Genomic DNA, 20556 nt, shown 5'->3' on the forward strand with positions numbered 1-20556 from the left:
TGCATATACTTAGACATAATATATGTACATGGTTATAAGTAAATGGATGCATATATACTTAAGTATATACCTGCAGGGGCATGTATAACATAACGGAAAATAAAAGGCAGTATAATCTGACGATGTTCATGTTTCTCAAATACTCTCAACCAATGAAAAAAGTAAATAAAAATTACGTGTATATATGCAAGATAGACAGACCATTAGATTAGGTGATTAGAAAATTGGTCTTCTTACTATATTCAATCAAAGATTATTCTCATCCTTAATAAATTAGCAAAACAATTTGTAACATTGTCTTCGGACAAGGCCACTTTCACCACATTCCCCTCTTACCAATTTGCATCCTTCTTTCGTATCAACATTTATTATGAAAAATTATTTTATTATATTCTCATGTAAGAGTTAGCGATCCAAAGCGGTCATGCATTCGACGCTTGTCACATACACAGTACATTTATATTTCAAATCATTCATAAAATACTACACTTTTTCACACACTAATACCTACACATTAGTCCTTGCTTCCATAGACAGGGTTCTTCTTTGTAAGACTAAGACTTATATTGAAGGAGGTTCCATGTCTAACCCAATATTCTCGAAATTTTTCACATTGCTTGAAAATTGAAAAAAACTTTCTACGCAAAAAGGCCTTCACATAGCAAAAAGCTATAATCTCTAATATTTTATGATGAAAATTATTTCGTAACAGTCGCTTGACATAGAAATTAAGTGCACCAAGATTAAATTACTTAGAGCTACTTTTCTCATGAAAAGTAACCCTTTATTTTCTTTGGCAACGAAGTTTAAGTTTGCGTACTTGATGAGCAACATAAGCGAAGAGTAAGTAAGTAATGAGACCTTTGACAAGGAAAATAAAAAAAAATGCATATAATTTTTAGTATTTTATTACAAGTGCCGTAGTCAGCCGCCAGATTGTAATGTTTTTACTTGTTTTTTCATCTAACAAGTTCTTCTTTAGACGAAAAGTGTAGTTTTTAAAATGATGTAATTCAATCCATTTTCATCAGCATTAGTCCGTAAGACGCGCGATCGAAATATCACGAAATATCTTGCGCTCCTAAAAGTTAAACCAAATAATGCATGGGCAGGAGATTTCGGACGGATAGACGGGCAAACGTGCTTAAATCGAATTCTGAATTAGTAACGTTTGCTCCTGTTTTTTTCCAACAAAATCTTCCCAAAAAAGTTCATTTACATCTATCCATAAAGCTGGCCACGGGATCTCCACATTCACGTTCAAAAAAGTACGAATGATGCCAACGATCGGAAAATCGCATCCAATATGAGTTTTATGCATAATCGATGGAAAAAATGTTCAAGACGCTGCAGAGACGTATGTCTTTTCGTCTTTCTAAACACAGCTAATAGGAACAGAATGATTTTGATATATATAAATATATATATATATAGAGCATGGTTGTCATGTCAAGATGAAATTATATCATCCCTGTTGCAAAACACTGTGCCCCTTCTTTTTTGAAGTAAGACTATGCACAAAACGATCACCTAACCAATTAGGCCAATTAACTTACAACACAGGTATTTCATGTCAGTTACGATAGCCAAGCGTCTTGATATGTTGCGCGATATGACTCTTTTATCACTCTAAGGTTCAAGAGTATGGTTTAACCAAAGTTAAATCTATTGTAAAATCATTGAGAGTAAGATACTTTTAGAGAAGCTTTTAATGGATTCCGATGCGCTGCCTCTATGGCGAAGCCGGCTACCTAGCCATCTTGAAAGTTGTTGTGATACTAACATCAAGGAAAAGCACAATTGATGCGAATGGTTCGCGCTTGCGGATTTTCTCCCCCTACATGCAACACCCTACAACTAAAAAGTATTTCCTGCCATCGCTGCATGAACTTATATAATAATATAATATCAGCCTAGTTTGGTAGATGTCGGCCAATCCTAAGCTCAGTATACAAAAGAATTTTTGTTCTTTTATTTTCCTCTTCAAATATAGTTCCTCTTCGAGTCTCTTCAAGTTTGTTTCATTTCACCCTTAATACTCTTCGCATTAAGTTACATGTTTAAAAAATAATTTATTGAGCTTCTTGGTTACGCTTGAAAAAGCCAATAAAAAAAATCAAAGTACAAATATATGAAGATTTTCTGAACCAAAAAAAACAAAAAAAAAAAAAAAAAAAAAAATTGTAAAAATATCCAAAAATTAACTTCATGAGCAAAAAGCGTAAAAGTTACTGATTTTTTACAGACTATTAAGCAAAGCAACGATAACATCGTTAGTGAATAAAACACACGCGCGCTAACACACATATATACATACAAAATTCGACAATGCAATTGACCGACTATGTTTGGCTTTTGTCAGTCGCTTGATTGGCAGCGGCATGCTCGACTAACATTTTATATACGAAATGGATAGAGGATAACATTGTTCAAGACACGAAAAGAAGGAATCACAGAGTACTATGTTTAGTGTTTTTTTTTTTTCTTTCTTTCTTTGTGCTGGAGCATCATTGCTTTTGCTTCATGTAGGCTACTGTGTGTGCATGCGTATATGCGTGGGTGATGACTTGTAAAAATGAAAGAAGCTGAAAAAATAAAATTAAATGCAAGAATGAAAAAAAAAAAAAAAAAAAAAAAAATTCATGACACCCAAGTGCACTTCTCATATTCTTTGCATATGCATTTCATGTACATCCTGCTGAGATTTATTGCAATATAATCCCACGCGGAATGCAATGCAGTGTAATGCAAATTTCAAACACACACAACTTGCACTTTTCATAATTTTCTTAATGTGCAAGAGACAAATATATTAAAAGTGTTTTAAAATTAATTGTAATCAAAAAAAAAAAAAAAAGAAGAAGGAAAAGCTAAACCGGAATTATTAATATAGATGAGAGCTTTCGAATGTGTTGACTTCAATATGAACTTAAGTTTCTTCGTTATGTAATAGAAAACCGATTTTTTTTTTTTTTTTTTTCAATTTTATTTATTCAGCTGCCTGTTCAGTTAGTTATGAATACAACCATACTCCACCGAAAGAGGGATACCTTTGTTCGTTTATGTTCCCCAAAATTCGAGATTAAAAATGAACGCAACTCGTCTGCGGTAAAAGAAAAACTGTGCTTTGGTTGCAACACGGAATAAAACGCGGGTGTACAGTATTCAATCGATCAGACTAATATTGCCATCGATTACTTGGTTCGCTCTCAAAAATTTTAATATCGATATTTACATTACGTCGTAGGTAAGTTATCGACAAAAAATTTTATAAGTTGTCTCCTATATATATATATATAAGGTTAAGTTTCCATCTGCATCCTTTTGAAACTTGAGACAACTTCAACAAACCGCGAAGGAGTCGTTTGAAGGAAAATTACTGAGATTTTTTTTTTTTGCACCAAATTTTTGTTGCTTGCTATCATTTATCGCACGACATAAATCAATTTATATCATAGTAACTTACGTTCGAAAACCGACATTTCAGTCCCCAAATTTTCATGCAGACAATTGTGTATTTCGTCAATCAGTTGAATAATTGTATTAGTATAAACGATTCGCTACATTTTCGTAAATTTGCCACGAATAGGCAAGAACCTGGGCACAAGCCCAGTAAAGCATTTTATTTCACTCGCTTCATATTCAGACATTCCGACACTAAAGATGCATAAAGCTTTGGCCGACCGATTATTGAAAAAGTCGAGTAGAGCCCACGAAAAAGTTAAAGCGTAAACTGGTACGAGATTCCTTGACAATAAGATATTGATCACAAGGCAGATACACAAAGAGCACATTGGCATATTTGGGCATTATTTAATCGTTTTTCTATCAAAATCGATCCACTTTTGAAGTGACCCATACTTGGCAAATGAAAAATGGGTAAAATGCGAAGGTTTCTTGAAGCAAATTATGACCAAAGCAAAGTAGTAAACAACTACTAATGATTTCGAAAGCCATGATTTACAAGCCATAAGATTATGCCGATTGCCATTGCAAGCAAATCGTACCCTATGAGCTTCTGGAATGTGGACCTAACGATTGATTCGAATCTCGTTTGTCAAATCCATTCATTTTCGTGCCCTGCCCAAAAGCAGAGCTTTCGTTTGCCCAAAATTGATTTCACAACAGGCCAATGAAAATCTTATGGCCAAGTTTTTTTGCAGATAATCGACACAAGCTCTATACTGATGGAATCGCGGAAAGAAAAAAGGTCACAGATTCTAACACACAGATACGCCACTACACACTTAAATGCAATGAAAAAAATGCAACAGAAAAAAATCTCTTTTTATTAAGTAATTAATTATTCGATGCTCCAACACAGATGTGATTAGGCAAAAAAAAAAAAGAACAGTTACGAACGGATATAATCATAAAACACAAGTAGCTTGAGCTTTATGGCACTGCCAAGTAGCAGGTCGCCAATGATACTTGGCCTTGCCTAATATAATTTTAGCCTTGTTCAGTGGGAGAAGACCAAACGAAATCATATCAAGCCACTGCATATTCGATCAACGAAAACGCTTGAACAAGTCCAAACACAACCCCCGTCCATGCATTGACACACTTAACGGCAAAATACTGATGTTACCCTTTTTCCCAATCATATTCAGAAGTCACGTGCCAAAGGCTCCATCAGTTTGTTGTCTCCTTTCTTTCTTTTTTTGTATATTCATTCCCTTAGTTAACTTAATTATGCCCACTTGTCTGTCAATTTATCTTCTTTTGTTGAAACAAACATTCTCGCAAAGTCTACAGCAAATATATATAAAATTTGAATTAATTACCGCAGATCAAATGATCAATGTGAATTTGATTCGCCCCCCTCCCCCCGAAATCTGGACCCAGATCACAGCAACAAATGTACTTTACTTTTTAGCAGCATTTAGCGGCAAATATTCAATTCCGAAAACTTGATGATAATATTTGCCATTTAATGTATCGTAACGTAAAGTGCTCTTCTGCGATGTTACCTTTTTATGCAATTGCTTCCATTTTTTTTTTTTTTTTTTTTTTTTTTGGCTTTTCGATTATGAGCAGGCGCTCAGGATATGTCTTCTATACGCGCAAGCATGATGGTGGTTGGCAAGAGAGAGAGAGAGAGTAGAGAAGGATGGTAGGAGACTCTAGTATTTGTTACGTACGTATGTTACGTAGTGTTCAATTGAATTGTGACTTTTTAGAATAGCACTGATTTTAAATTTGGCAGAGACTTTCAAAGTTCTTGCACGCAGGTTGGTATTAAAAATGGGGCCAAATCGATGGAAGGAGACGGCTGATGGAACAACTTTCTGCCCTCCGAAATGACTAAAAAAAAAAATTGATTTTTCCCTCATTAACCGTAATTTACTATTCAGATAAATTTACAAAAGTTTGAATGTAAGTATCTATGGGCGATGCTCTTGTAATTGTACAACTAGGGAAAAATTGTGCACTTCACAACAATAATATAGTATATCAAGCTTCAATCCTTTCTTCGATAACCCATAGCCCATAAGGTATATGAATTCTTCGCCAGCTTTAAATTCCAAATGCAACTAAACATGCCCGCCTGACCGTCTGTCCATGTGCCCAACTATAAACTATCTATAGCAAGCTATCTCCTACAACTTTGGTAGACAAATTAGATTTGACCTAACAACCGTTCAACAAAAACTGTGAACACGTTTGCTTTCCGTGTTTTTTGCTTGTTACTCGTAAAGTACAACAAGTACATCACATTAAAAAAAGGCAGATGCGTCCATTCTCTTTTCCTTTTGTTTTTTTTTTTTTTTTTCTAGCCTTTTTTTAGGACCACGGCGATGAGTGTCAAAGATTCGGGCGCGAGCGAATATAATTTTCTTACTTGTTTTATTTTAATCCCTAATTCCACGAAATGTTCTGGTGGATTATTTGCTTGGGATCATAAATGTATGTTTTGCTGACAAAACGTATAAATTGGATATGGATGATTGAATGCTTAAGCTGGGTATCCTTGCCGATGCAGTGAGCAGAAATTATCCGCACTTGACCACCGACACATACAACGTGCAACGCGCGTTTACAATAGCTTAATTCTCTCGCTTAAGATCGCCTTCGGCGTCCCCTTCCAGCCAGTTTGCTTTAAAAATACTTTTTTTTTAAATTTGATGCATAGTAAGTTGATTCTGGAAAATAGCACTTCTTGCAATTCTGTTTCCCATTCAAACAGCGATTTACTTTATTTGATTAGCTGCACTAAGCATCTTTGAATTGTTCCGTTGCATTTAAATCCAAAAGAGACAAAGCACGTATCTGTTCCTCTCTCAATTTCTGCTTTCGCCAAATTGTTAATAACAAACGACAAACATATGAAGAACGGATGGACATGCCTTCTTCTGGGCACTATTCACGAATTCATGTATTTCAGGCTGGTGTCGCTAACAGATGTACCAGATGTAAAGCCCTTCGTCCAACATAACCACTCGAAATATATATATCACCGGATATTATTAACTATAATTTCTATGTTAGTCCCAGGATTAGTGCAGGAAACACTCGAATTAAAGACCATATAGACTATACTATGTAGTTATTTTTTATTTTTTTTTTAATGCAAGCAATTTTGAATATATATTAGTTAAATCTAACAAAGTGAAGAAGATAACTACAACTTGATCCCACGCATGCAGACTATAGATGACAACAGTAATTGCGAACACACGCAAGATGTAATGATGTTTGACTATCAAAAGACTTTCTTTTTTTTGTTTTTTTGAAACAGAATACAAGTTCTTTTATATTTTTATTTATTTTATTTATACCTTGACCTCGTAAATTGAATTAGTAAAGGGAAAATATATTTTAATTTAAATTGATTTAATTACAAAATTCATTATAATTTATGACTAATAATGTTCTAAACATTTACTTATTTATACAGCTTGTGATTGATTATTAATTGAAAATCAAACTAAATTTTTCGTTATCTGTTTTATAAATTCAATCTATCTAGATTGGATAAGAGAGTAATCCGTATTATATTAAATAATTGAAATTCATAGTATGCTTAGTTATTATTGCTTGTAATCGACTCAATTGTTTATAAACGTTATAAAAATAATATTTAATTTAATATTTAAATATGAATTTTATTACTATTTCTTTTTTTTTTTTTTTTTTTTTTTTTTTTTTTTTTTATACCGACCATCAAGATGTTGCAGATATATTCATTTTGTCAAAACATTTACAAAAGGTAACTTCAGCGACCCCCTTAAAGTACATGTATTCATTCTCAATATCGAATTCTGAACCCGTCCGTCCATCTGTACGTGTACTGTTCAACTGCTTATGGCAGAAAAATTCAAAATTTGGAAATAACCTTGAAGGCGAATTGGTATTAAAAATGGAACAAGTCGATTAAAAGGCCACGCCTACAGGACAATATAAATTGACGAGACCTCAGTTTTAAAAACAAAAGATATATTAGGTCATGCTTGCTAATCGTTATCTCTCGTAAGCCAAAATGAATGCGAGGATAAGAACGTTATCGTATATGGTATGGATGATGTCCACCGTACTTATACAAAAATTTTGCTTCCTTTCCCATTCAACATCATAGAACGTCAATCCATATGGAAATTTTGTATCTTTCGTTTGTTTACCCGACACAGATGACGGGTATAAAAAATTCGTCCACAGCAGAATATAGTTTTCTGCCTTGTTTTCATTTATGTTGCTTTCTTTTTCCAAAATGTGCATATTTTCTTAAATGCTCTTCTTCTTCGTCTTCTTCTTCTTCTTCTTCTAAAACTCTAACATCTACCCGGAGACCACACACATTCTTATTGATTGTTAAAATAATGTTTACAGACATCCATTGCGACTACATTATATATGTATGCATATATATATTTGTACCATTCTCTAACAAAATTCCATTCATGTGATAAATATGTGTTTATAAAATTTATGTAAATTTTATTTAAATCTGTTGTTGAGCATAAAAAATGTTGTATAAATAAACATTTTATCATACACACATACCTGGGAGAATGGGCTTGAGGGAACAGGATATATAAATTTCTGAAAAGCAAAATGAAGGAACTCACAGTCAACGTCACATATGCAAAGAAACTGTTTTTAATCAGGTTCGAGTTATTTCATATCCACTACTGGGTTATAAACGTTATTTGGTTGCAAATTAGAACGAAAATCCCCTTAATCGATATCGTATCAATGTCGTATCATATCGTATAGTATATAGCAAATGGTGTAACTAAGCAACCTTTCTTCCAAAAACAAATCTTTTATGCTAAATACAAACAAGTAAAAATAAAGTTATATTCGATCGTGACCGAATTTTTTTATACCCATCATCGTTATCCAAAAAACGCGCAAAGACGGTAAAGGAACTCCATTTTCTCTCTACTCTGTAAAATGGAGTACGTCGCGCGGCTGATGTTTTCCGTTGTCAAAATAAAAGTTTTTATCATTTAGGCGTGTGGACATTGTAAGTCTGGCCTTTCAAAAGTTTGGGTCACTTTCAAATTCTTTTGCAAATTTGTGGTCAATATCTTCATTTTCGCCACAGATACTGCACAAAGGGACAGATGGACACACTTAAGCACATTCCAAATTTGAAACTGACCAAGAATTCATATATTTTATGGGATTTTCGAAGATTATTTCTGCGCCTTACAAATGTATTGGAAAAAAAATTAAATTTTGGTTACACTATATTATTGGGTAGGCGTGTTTAATTTTATCCATCCTTATATTATAATTTATAGTTTATGAGTAATCAGCAAAAAAAAACAATTTTTTTATTCCTTTTGAGAAATACAGGTGTTTTCAGTTTACGTGGTGTTGGGGGCGTGCCCTTCAAAATATTTAGCCCATTTTCAATTCCGATCTGCATGCGAGAAATTCCAATCAAATTCAATCAAATTTGAAATCGATAGCTTCATTTTTACGGTCAGGAGAACGTTTACAACAGGCGGACAGAGGGACACACTTTAATTGATTTAGAATTTGTTAGTGATCAAGAATCTATATACTTTATGGGATCATGGACGCTTACTTTTGCGCGTTGCAAAATATTTGACAAAATGAATATATTCTTCACCCTTCGGCGATGGATATAAAAAGAGTGTGAAGTAATATAAATTACGATTTATAAGATATTTTTGCGGATACCTCATAAATGTATACGAAGATCCGTTTTAAACAAGTTCAACGAATCGAAATTCGGTTTTTCGGAACTACTTTCACCAAATATGAAAGCATAAACTGATTATGGGGAAATGGTCAAAGTGCGGCCAAACGAGAAAACTTCAGCGATTCGGTTCGAAGCTACTTTTACCAAATTTTTAAAAAGTACATACTTGGCTTATTAACGTTACCAGAAACAAACGAATTTAATTTCTTTTTTAACAGATTCAAATTCTGTCTTGCCCTCCCCCTCTTTCTCTCTCTCACTCAATGTCAACCGTACGTGATTAATATACATTGATGTGTATACACATTTGTGAACCTGTATACATTAATTAATAGGAATGCACGGAAAAAATTGCACAAAAATTTCTTTCTTTGCTGAAGCAGTACTGCGTGTACATTATCCATAGATCTGTTAATAGCGCGCTATATTCTTCGTTGTACATTCATTTATTTGCCTGAAAATATAAATTAGGTAAAAAGTAAGGCATACTACGCGTAAATTAAACTATGTCATGCCCTATGCATGGTCCACGCAAGACCTATGCATACCCTAAGCGCCCATAAAAATACATTAGGGGCATAGAAAAATAAGATACGCGGAACAAATTCCTTTCGCATCGCCTGAGCGGTCAAAAAAATCATCCAAGGACCCAAGAGTCTCAATATCAATTATAGATGCGCTTGCGCAGGCATGCCGCATGTTGCGCGTGTCATGTCAAAAAATGTTAAGGTGTCCATGGGAGCGGAACAGTTAGCAATTGCTGCGGCACAGCGATTAAGACGGAAGATGGACGTTAAAATTAATACCAAATATTATGCGGTGGATTTCTTACATCCGGCACTGTCAAATCATATCAATTTTACGACCTCCTCGTGCCTATTTCGCATACACACCATCAAACAATCCAATATGTGACATGTTCCCATACATATAAACAATGGCGCTAAACAATGCTGTACAATGGAATGGATTCTGCAGAACGGAATGGATTCCGCGCCTTTAAAGAGAGACAGAAGGCAGAAGGAAAGAGAAAACCAGATGAGAAAAGTTAAATAAATGGAATCACATTTCTAAAGACCACGCTACACCTAAGCAGTAAAGAAGTGCTATTCTCAATATATAGCATAATCTGGCCCTTTCTTGTTCTTTAAAGTGCGAGAACTCAGAGATAAATCTAAAATCTGGAATCACTTATACATATTAAAGTAAGCGACCATTATCAAAAATCCAGGAGAAAAAAATTTCATATTTTCAGCAAGCCTATAATTTGAAAGATTTGGAAAGATCTATTGACAGCGCAGCAATTAGTACGAATGGTAAGACGTTTCAAACGATAAGTAGTTCCCACGCAAAGCATAGAATTGTAATGGATTATGAATAAAAGTAAATTTTATATCCGAGTTATACTAATACTTATTTACCTATCTAGTTATGTTTGCCATTTTGGGGGTCCATCTCATCGGGCATCGAGCTAATTGCATAATTAAACACTTGCCTGTTAAGAATGTTACACTAACAAGACATATATGGATGCTCTCACAACTAGGTTTTGTATTGTTTGATAAGTTTATGGCAATGCAAAAACGATACAGATTAGATTCGCTAAAAGAAAACGGCAAACTATTGATGAAAGATGCGATCGAATTAGAATGTAATAATGATTAAAAATTATATATTATTATATCCGCCTGAGTAGCCGAAGGCGAGGAATCTCGACTAGCAAGTCAATGCTTGTGGGTTCGAATCTCAAGTGCGGTAGAGTTTTTAATAACAAAAGCTGATAGCCTTAGATGCTAGTGCTTTTAAGAGTTTAGTCTTAGAATTTACTTCTCTGGCGAAATTATTAATAATAATAATAATAATAATATATATTATTATATCTTATTCCGTTAACTCTGATACTTATTTCTCGATTTAATAAACGATATATGAATCTTGTTAATAATAACGAAAAGTGAATAATTAATTATAGAAATTTTTTCAAGGAGAGTTGAGTGTAGACAACAATTGTAACAAAAATGAGATAACTCATACAGTTAAGAATTTACAAATAAGTCGAACGGGCTAATTGCCTGCAATACAATGGTGATTTTTGCAAATTCATTGCTTAATATTACATTTGATTAATATTAGATTATGAGGATTTTTTTCATATCATTTATTTTCATCAAAAATCGGCGAAGTACATACTTATAAGTAAAATTGTTAAGATTTAAAGATTTGGCAATCATAGGCGAATTGCCGCAACAAGCTGTAAGCTGATGTAAATGAGAGTAAGTTTAGATACTACTGAGAATTGAAATTAATTCATATAACATTTCATATAACATGCTTTAAAATAAAATTTTATGCAATTTGTTACCACATTCGTAGATTTTTCCAGCCTTAAACTTTTCTTTTTAGTTTTTTTCTTTTTTTTTTTTTGTTTTTTTTCTTGATAATCTCCCGCCAGTATAACTATAGATATTATCATTATCAATTGAGATGAGATGAACGGTTTTCTGAATGCTGCGAATGATACGAGATACAACTCTCTTTGGCATTTTTCTTAATTGCAAACATTATACTCATATCAAGCTATAAGGGATGAACATGCAAAAAAGCGGTCTCTCTTATTTTGCTTTCGATAGCTTAAAACATCCCCATAATTTTAATATATTCTATTAACCGTAAGATAGTGCAGCGGCAGAGTATTATTATATAACCAAAATATCAGATTTGGCAATGTCAAAAATTTAAAGGAAAATCACAATGTATACATGGAAAATAGTACGGAGCCATGTATTTTCAATATCGCATATAAATTTTGCACATTCCATCGAGATGAAGACAATTACTGCTTACCTTATTTATTTCAAAAGCACTTTTAATATTTTTAGTTTTTGTTGTTGTTCCAAATTCCAATCAGACGTTTACCAACACTATTGCGGCCAAATGTCAAACTATCAACACAAAGCAGAGATAAGAAGTAACGGCGAATAGGCTTTGTTTACTTTTTTCAGTTTCCTTTTTTTTTGTGCCTCTTCTTGTTTTTATTATGCGAGCAGGAAAGTCTTGCGAAAAAAAAAAAGAAATGCACTTTACAATCGAAAAAAGACAAAAAAGAACCTTTTACACATTATGAATCATGCAACGCTAAGCACTTTCCGAGGTTGAAACTCACACAGAGACCAATTATATATATATATATATATATATAAATATATATAAATATATATATATATATATATGTACATATGTATGTATATATATGTATATGTATACGTATATATTATATATATACATATATTAGTATATATTTATGTATTTATATATATATACCGGACAAAACCAAACGACGACCAACGTATATGGCGTTAAATGTCACGAGATTTTTTTTGATGGTTGATTGCCACCAAAAAAAAAAAAAAAGGCGACCTAAGAGCTTCCTGGACAATCAAGGCAACAAATACAATTTCCGCAATTGCTTAACACACTTATTAATATGACAACAGAACGGGAATAAATCTTTCGAACACTTTGTTTTGTAAAAAAAATAAACCAAAAATATATGCACATATATGTATTAAAGTATTAATAAAATATAAAAAACCGCAAGAGAATGACAAAAACCCGGAATGACTGTCTGGTTAAAATGCAATTAGAATCGCAGCGAATTGATATAAAGGCGAAATGCATATGGTGGTTCTAATCGTAGAGTTGCCAAGATTCGAAACATGAAATGGTGACTATTGTAGAACAAAAGGAATTCAAAATATATTTTTACTTGTTTTAACATGACATAAAACAGTAAAGAATAGTTTTGAAATAATACATTTGACAAGATTGCAAGAAAATTCTCGATTGTGATTAACTAAATTGAAAGATAGATTAAACATTATATTTAGTTGTTGGCAATAGTCAGGTTCAGCAAGCAAAGCTTTCAACCATGGTTTCATGTTTCGTAAGTGATGCTGCCAATTTAAAAAAATGATAATAAGCAATTTATATATGCACTTCTAAGAAAATAGAATTTCAGTTCGAGATAATTGGACCTCGGTTTCGGATTCAGTTTGCGGCCAAAATCCTCTTCCAAATAATTAGATTATGTCCCATATACTTCACTAGCACATTAAAAAAGAATATACAAACCGTGTGAATAGCGTATACAGAGAAAAAAGCTTATGTTAATGATATAAAGTATAATCTATCTAAGACACAACTGCAAAAGCAGCTTGTGGCGAATTTTATAAATAGTCTTCAAATTTTTTGGGCACCTATGAGATTCAGCGTTTATAGTATCTGGCTGTGAAAGATCGAAAGTCCAAGGCGACAAAAGTTGATAACACAAACTCTACATGTAAATTAGCCTCGGAGGCACTTAGTCGACGACGAGGAATCGTGACTAAATTTTGAAAATGATCGTGAAAGGTTGATGCGACTCACATTTCCATCAGATAAAGATCATTTACATGGGCTAATAAGCCAATGGACAAATAATTGCTGTTTATCAACTTACACTGAGTTCTTTCTTAAGGTCGCAACTATTACGAATTCAACGCAAAGTAAATGTAACTTTGTTCGCTGCTTGACATTACAATTATTATTCTCTATATTCTAATGATTCTGCTTATCTTTTAGATATACTGCGTTCTCTTTATTGCCATCGACGCCGAATGCGCAATCCATTAGACCGTCCTTTTCGGCGATGGTATTGATTCCGGATATCCTTTGACCTGAGGATATCCCTTGACCTGCGGCGCCTTACAAATTATAGGAAATCTCTTAACGGATTCGATGAACGGACATGTAATGACGTACACTTCATATCTACCTGACGTACAATATGTTGCTTTGCACAATATTTGTGTGAAATTTAAAGTTCTCCATAAAATATTGGTCGACATGGCAAAAAAAAAAAAAAAAAATAAAGAAACAATCAAGAGAAAATTTATGTAAAAAACCGAATAAAAGAATCGTTTCTTATTAGAAATCTCTCTATCTCTCTCTCTCTCTCTCTCTCTCTCTCTTTCTCGGCCATCTACCAATTAAAAACTTGTTGATCAATTTTTGCCACCTATTTATGTAAATGTGGAAGTTCCCAAGTGCATTAAATCTCAATTTTTGAGTTTGCGGCTGTGTAGGGATCTCGGCGTCGTGTCAACTATTGCCTCGCAAATTTCTAACTGTCGATAATGTGTACCATCCACTTTTATTCATGATCGAATGAAAATTCAATCGTTTACAAAATTGCTAAGTAAGAGGTGCGATGATAAGAGTCCATCGTTCTTCTGTAAATGAAACTCAGTGATTTATTCGCACATTTTGCATAGTTCAGTTACTCCAGACATTCCTCTTCATTGCTTACTTGACTTACCTTGTGTTGTTTATTTTTTTTCTTCTTTGCATTGATTTGCATCCTTTTTCGTACACTAATGGTATCACAAATGTTACGATGTTTATGTTGCGAATGAAATGATTATCTCGATGCGACACCTATATCGTTACTATCGAATCGAGCGCTTGCTCAATATTGAATCCATTTACGGGTGGCTACAGTTTGCTCCCTTTTTTCTTAAAACCGAACTCGCTTTCACTTTCCGAGATGCAATCACGTTAATCGTGTGGGAAAAAATGGTAAAGAAAATCTAATCGAAGGTGTCAGGTCCTATGATCCAAACGATATCGAGAGAAAGTGAGGTAAGATATTTCATATGTAAAACATGTTCAATGCTATGGGCCTAATTATCTGCACTGTTGGGTTGTATACCTACCGAAGTCATTTTCATTCGCTAAGCTCACATGCCGAGGCTTATCTTTTTACTGCGTTACTCACTTATAGGAAAAACAGCTGACAACGGAGATCAGCAATGTGTGTTTTATAGCATCATTATAATGAGGCCGATAAAGCCTTTTGAAGTTATGTTAAAGTTTGGCATTTCGTTTAAAGCAGTTTTTAGCCGAATTCTTTCTCAGATTAATCCTACGGTGCTCTTCACTTTTCTGTGTTAATCGTTTCCTAAAGATCCTCTACCACAAATTGGCACAAATTGCTGGAAAAATGTTGGAAAATTTCACTTAAGTTGTCGTTCTTTTTATTTTATTTTTTATTTGCGTTTTTGTGTTTATTTTTGTGTTTTTTTTTTTTTTTTTGGTTTTCGTATATAAAATTTCAAATAATTCTCGTTTATCACAAATGTTTCAAAATTGCTATAAAAAAATAATATTTTAAATTATACTTTTTCGTTTGGCCTTCTTTTCTCCCCCTTTTTTTTGTTTTTTTTCTTTTTGTATTTAGTTTAATTTAAAAATATTTCGTCGACTTGTTTTTGTGATGTTTTTTTTGTTGTATAAAAATTATGCTATAAATTTTCTGGAAAAATATTTCAATTTTGATTATTTTGTAATATAATTTTTTTTTTTTTTTTTTTATCGATTTTGTTGTTACTGTAAAGGTTTATCAAAATTTGCTACATAATATTGCTTTGTTCGTATCGAACTGATTCCTTTTTTGGTATTTAGTTTCATTTGAATGACTGATGCCATTTGAAATTTATTAGTGAAATGTTTTCAGTAAGCTGTAGCTTTCTTCTGCATTTGACGATGATGTAAACAAAAAAAAAAAAAAAAAAACAAATACAAAAAACAAATAAAAATAAATGAAAAAAAATGCTTGAAAGCTCGTTAAAAACTCAAGCGAAAAAGCTTCAGTTCATCCTAAATCTATTTAAGTTTGACCGCACAGCCTTTTTTTTTTTCATATTCCACCCTTGCGTTCACTAAATTACCACGCCCACTTTGGTGAAACTTTGCCAAAATTCCATTCGTCTGGGTGCCCGGCATGTTGTAAGGTCGCCATTTTCTCCGCCACTGAAGACCACTTAAAGGGACTAGAACTTATTTGACTCATTGCTATGGCGCGCATATCGTCGCGTACGGTACGTCGTTCTGTAATTACTTGCAATTCAGCCAATTCGGCAGCGTCATCAACGACTACGCTAAGACGATCGTCACGTATTAAAGACGCCGGAGCCAAGTCACCGCGATAGCCCATCGCCGCCGGTAATGATCTTGTCTGTACATGCTGAAGGCGTATAAACACTGGCCCAGCGAATGCGTGATAATCACTCATACCTAAGCGGGCATTATAAGCAAACAGTTTAATGTCTATATTTCCGTAGGCAACAGACTGCTCATCGTCCAACAAATCTCCGCGAAAGCCACGAGTTCTTAAGAATTTATCAATGGCTTCCAAGTTGTTAAGTTCCCTGCTTTCTGCTGCTGTCAGATTGGTGATGTAAGCCTCATTATTTACACTGCTGGCCTCCAAGATTTCCTTATAGTAGGGTATGCCAGATGCCAACCAAGTTGTTGTATTATCGACAGCCTCTAAAAATGATGCAGTAACATCCTTCATATGCATACGACCTGGTAATTGTTCAGCTATCCAGACAAGACCTTTCAAATGATTTTGGCGCTCTATACTGGCGGCTTCTTCGTCCACCTCCAAATTGTTTTCATCTAATTCGTATAAACTTTCCAAAGGGCTTAGCTTATTGAGATCAATAGTTATCCATTGCTTGGAACCAGTAAAGGGATGTCTAGATAGAGCCTTAGTCCATGAACGGCGACTTTGAGCTAAACGATTAGCTGCCATAACGCGTGCTGCTAAAGGCATTGCCTCCTGCACATTTACTGTTTGCCATAAATCTAAGTTTTCATTCTTAATACCTACACCGGCTACAATGGCGTGGACTTGTCTACCTTTAATTATATAGAAATCGTCTGTTGAAGCCAATATACCTGGATAACCAGTAAATGCTATATCCATACCGGGAACCGTGTTGGAATTTTGATTGGACGCAATATGATAATGAAATTTATACCGTTTCTGGATGCGTAGCATTGATGTATAACTACCAGCCGAACTATGACCGAATAGCAGCTGCCAAGTCGATGCGTTACCTGTTGGATATATTTTTGTAATCATTGTCGCGCTAGGTAAAAAAAAATTCTTTGGCTCAGTTTCGTTTGCGGTGCGATTAATGCCATTTAGTATATAATTTTCGTAATATATTTTGAGATCGTGTATATCAGCAGCGGAATTCATAAGAAGAAAATCGGACCACGGTATAGCCGCCTCCAGGTCAGAACGCGCTCTCTTAGCCCCTTGACGGTAGCCGGTCTCTAAGCCTTTCAACTGAATGAAATACAAATTGATTTGATGCCAATAATGATCATGTTCCGATTTCGAAGCAGCCGTCTCTTTAATTTCATTAAAGTTATTCTCTAAAAGTTCACGTAACCAAGTACAAAAACGTTGAGCATTTTCATCCCTGTCACAAGAGGACATAATGGTACTAAATGTTTGAAAAGGAGAAAACTCGGTAAGATAATCACAAATTCATTTGTTTTTTTTTTAAATTGCTTTGCTTACTTTAACCACTGATTGTAGATTTGATTCCAGGTAAGTGAACCTTCTATAACTCCAGCACCATACGCTTGCACCCAATCAGGGGAAGTACGTTGCGTTTCAATTTCAATTTGGGCCCAACTAGGAATTATATGCAGAATTGATTTTTTAATCGTTCAATATTTAGATTTTTTAATAACTAACCCGTTTTCATAGATGGAATCCTTATAGCATATCCTAGCAGCGCCCTTTGGAATGTTTAAAAGATCATTTTGTTGTTTCCAGTACTCAATTTGAAAGCCAAACTGCTTAGTCCAAAATGCTGTAGCACAATAGGTGCCATCATATTCGGGACGCTCCAAATAGCTTATAAAGAAAGCACCAATTACCAGCAAACCAGCGCCAATTAATATATACGTTCCAATCCGTGTCTTCTGCCATGATGCACCAACAACTTTTAAAACTGTGCCCGCCGTTTTGATGCCTTTTTCTAATGCGTAAAATTCGAAATAAAACACGCGCAACTAATCGCTTCACCTCTTCGCTCTTTGCCTCTCAGTTCTCGTTCTCTTTCAAAAATTTATTCTATAGAAGACAATAATTTAAGTCGGCTCGTTGAGCGTACGAATGATCACAGGTTGTTCTCAAATGATGACGGCGCGGGAAGATGGGTTTCTTGCAATAGCAATGGGTGGCGAGAACGGCCTGTTTGGTCATTGGTGAGTCTATGTATCGGTTACTTAGTTTCTCTCCAAGTGACTTTAAGTACTTAGCTGAGTATGGCTGGAGGGATGCAGTAGCAGTAGTAGATGATGAAAGATAGTTAAGTTAAGCCAACGATATATGTTTTTTGCCAAAATTTATTCCAATTTTCTTTGGATTAGATTTCTATTTGTCTTTTTGTTTTACGAATTATTATTATTTTTATTATTTTTTTTTTTTGACGGAAAAAATTAATTGTAAAGAAAATTCCCTGCAAAATTAAGAAAACAAAAAAAAAAAAATTTATTCAATTTATATAAACATTATAAAATAACGGAAGAGAAGAAGAGGCTTTCTGATCGTCAGACCCCTTGTCCACCCGACAAGACCTTATTTATCTCAAATATAGCAAAGATTAAAGATTCAAGTAAAATTCCCAATATAGCTCTGTCTGTCTATCTGTCTTAAAGCACCAGCATCTAAGGCTATCGACTTTATTGAAAACTCTACCGCACTTGGGTTTTGGACCCACGACTAAGAAGTGGAAAGTAAAATTTAAAGAAAATAAGACGAATTTAATTTTACTGCCTTCTCTGACTAGATCTTCCTATATCGGTTATAAGTAATGAGTTCGTTGTTTTTTAAATGAAATGAAACTGCATCGGTTGGAGGATAAAGGGAACTTCTAAGTGGCTTTTGCGGGATCGTATTTTATATTTGCTTGCAAGGTAAAGCGAAAATTTATTCAAATTTTTTAAAACCAATCGATGCATTCGTATTTAGCTTTCATGTGATTCGACGGGAGCTTGCTCTTAAAATACTTTTTTGCTTAATTATGTGTGCGGCAAACTCTTCGCCCGATTATGGTAACTTTTGCTTTTACTCAAAGATTTCATTAATAATAGTTGGAATACTTAGTACCCGATATTAAGGACTCTTCAGTTAAAACGTCGTAGTTCAGGAAAAAGGCAAAGGACCTATTAATTTTTTTGAACAATTGTGGAGCAATTTTAAATTTTATCTACTGTGACTGCTAAATAGAGACCTGGGACTATACTTGTTTGTTGTGCGGGCGAAAGAGCCGACCAATTCTAAACCATATTTATCTGAATAGTAAAGGCTTCCAAGTTGCAATCGTGAATTCAAATTAACGAGCACAGGAACCGTCGGACCGACAGATATGGCTCACTCAAGTCCACCGTTCACGCTAATAAAAAATATATAATTTTAGAAAGTTTTCGATCTAAATTTCAAGAATTTATAGAAAATTGCGTACATAACTCCTATATGATACATAATGAAGTGAGGGAAGAGAGCAAGTGCAACGTGTTTCAGTTGCTCGGTTAAAACTACTTTTTTGTTCGTCTTTACCGTGACGCTTGGCCGCAAAGTCTTTTAATCTTTGTCGATTCACTTTCAAAAATGATCTGTGGCCATAATCTATGAGACGCGTGGCTATCGTACGATACGAAAGACAAAATCGATGCGATCGCTCTTTGGATTAATGGAACGCGATTGCTTTTGTATCGAGCTGAGCTTTTCCTTAGTTGCAATTACAACGGAATATTTGTGTTATCATCGGCGCATCTATAATAAGATAATGCAACGGCCGAGTAGACAAATGCTCTAGGCTAACAACTCAAAGAGCGTGGATTCAAATCTCAAGTGTGTAAAGTGGAGTAGATAGAGTTTTCCAATAGCATTAGATGTTAATGCTTTAGGTCTTTAGTCTTGTAGAACGTCAATGAAACGAAAATATCAAGATGGAAAAGCATCGAAAATAATTATTTGATTTCGGAAATTAATTAAGAAACCTCTTTATGTCCATTGATTTTATTAAATATGTGTCTTTCTAACGGTATTTTACTTTACTTTCCCTTTAAAAATGAAGGTCGATAACTATTTTATTTTCGAGCCATTATATTAGTTTGGGGAAAAAGAAATCCATTATTTTTTCGGTAGATGGCTGCACTGATAGATTTCTCGTAAAATATCGATCAAACAATTTCAGATTTATGCTCGTTGGAAAGGTGACATTTCGCAGTAAAAAAAATTCTTTTGCTGTTTTTTGTTTGGTGCATTCAGTTGTGAGCTACAGCGTGTTAAAAATGGAAGTGAACAAAGAGAAAATTCGGTACATTTTACAGTTTTTCTTTGACAAAGGCGAAAATGCAAGCCAGGCGGCTAAAATTGTGAATGGTGTGTATGGTTCCGATACTGCAACAGCCAATTATGTGCAATTTTGGTTTCGTAGATTCCGTTCAGGAATTTTTGATGTTAAAGA

At 34.1% G+C, this 20556-nt stretch overlaps 2 protein-coding genes across 9 annotated transcripts in view; both read right to left on the bottom strand.

The window, feature by feature from the left end:
• Positions 1–20556, bottom strand: part of LOC119645116 (protein alan shepard-like) — a 202489-nt gene that overhangs the window by 137914 nt on the left and 44019 nt on the right. For 3 of the 8 annotated variants that reach the window (XM_038045040.1, XM_038045041.1, XM_038045033.1), the window contains exons 1-2: positions 12500–12815; positions 12023–12231 (exon numbers count right to left, since the gene is read on the bottom strand). The exons of 4 other annotated variants lie outside the window; for them this stretch is intronic. The gene's annotated coding sequence lies outside the window, so the exon portion shown is untranslated. Of the gene's footprint in view, positions 1–12022; positions 12257–12499; positions 12816–20556 lie in introns of those variants that run through there. One more of the 8 variants, XM_038045034.1, reaches the window with a different exon arrangement.
• LOC119644949 (putative phospholipase B-like lamina ancestor) overlaps positions 15570–20556 on the bottom strand; it is a 23887-nt gene continuing 18900 nt past the window's right edge. Inside the window, exons 2-4 of the mRNA XM_038044693.1 lie at positions 17775–18094; positions 17595–17711; positions 15570–17517 (exon numbers count right to left, since the gene is read on the bottom strand). Of these exons, the coding sequence (XP_037900621.1) occupies positions 15942–17517; positions 17595–17711; positions 17775–18094 (2013 nt within the window). The 3' untranslated portion in view covers positions 15570–15941. The remainder of the gene's footprint in view (positions 17518–17594; positions 17712–17774; positions 18095–20556) is intronic.

This window comes from Glossina fuscipes, unplaced genomic scaffold (genome assembly GCF_014805625.2).
Source record: "Glossina fuscipes isolate IAEA_lab_2018 unplaced genomic scaffold, Yale_Gfus_2 1, whole genome shotgun sequence".
NCBI lineage: Eukaryota > Metazoa > Arthropoda > Insecta > Diptera > Glossinidae > Glossina > Glossina fuscipes.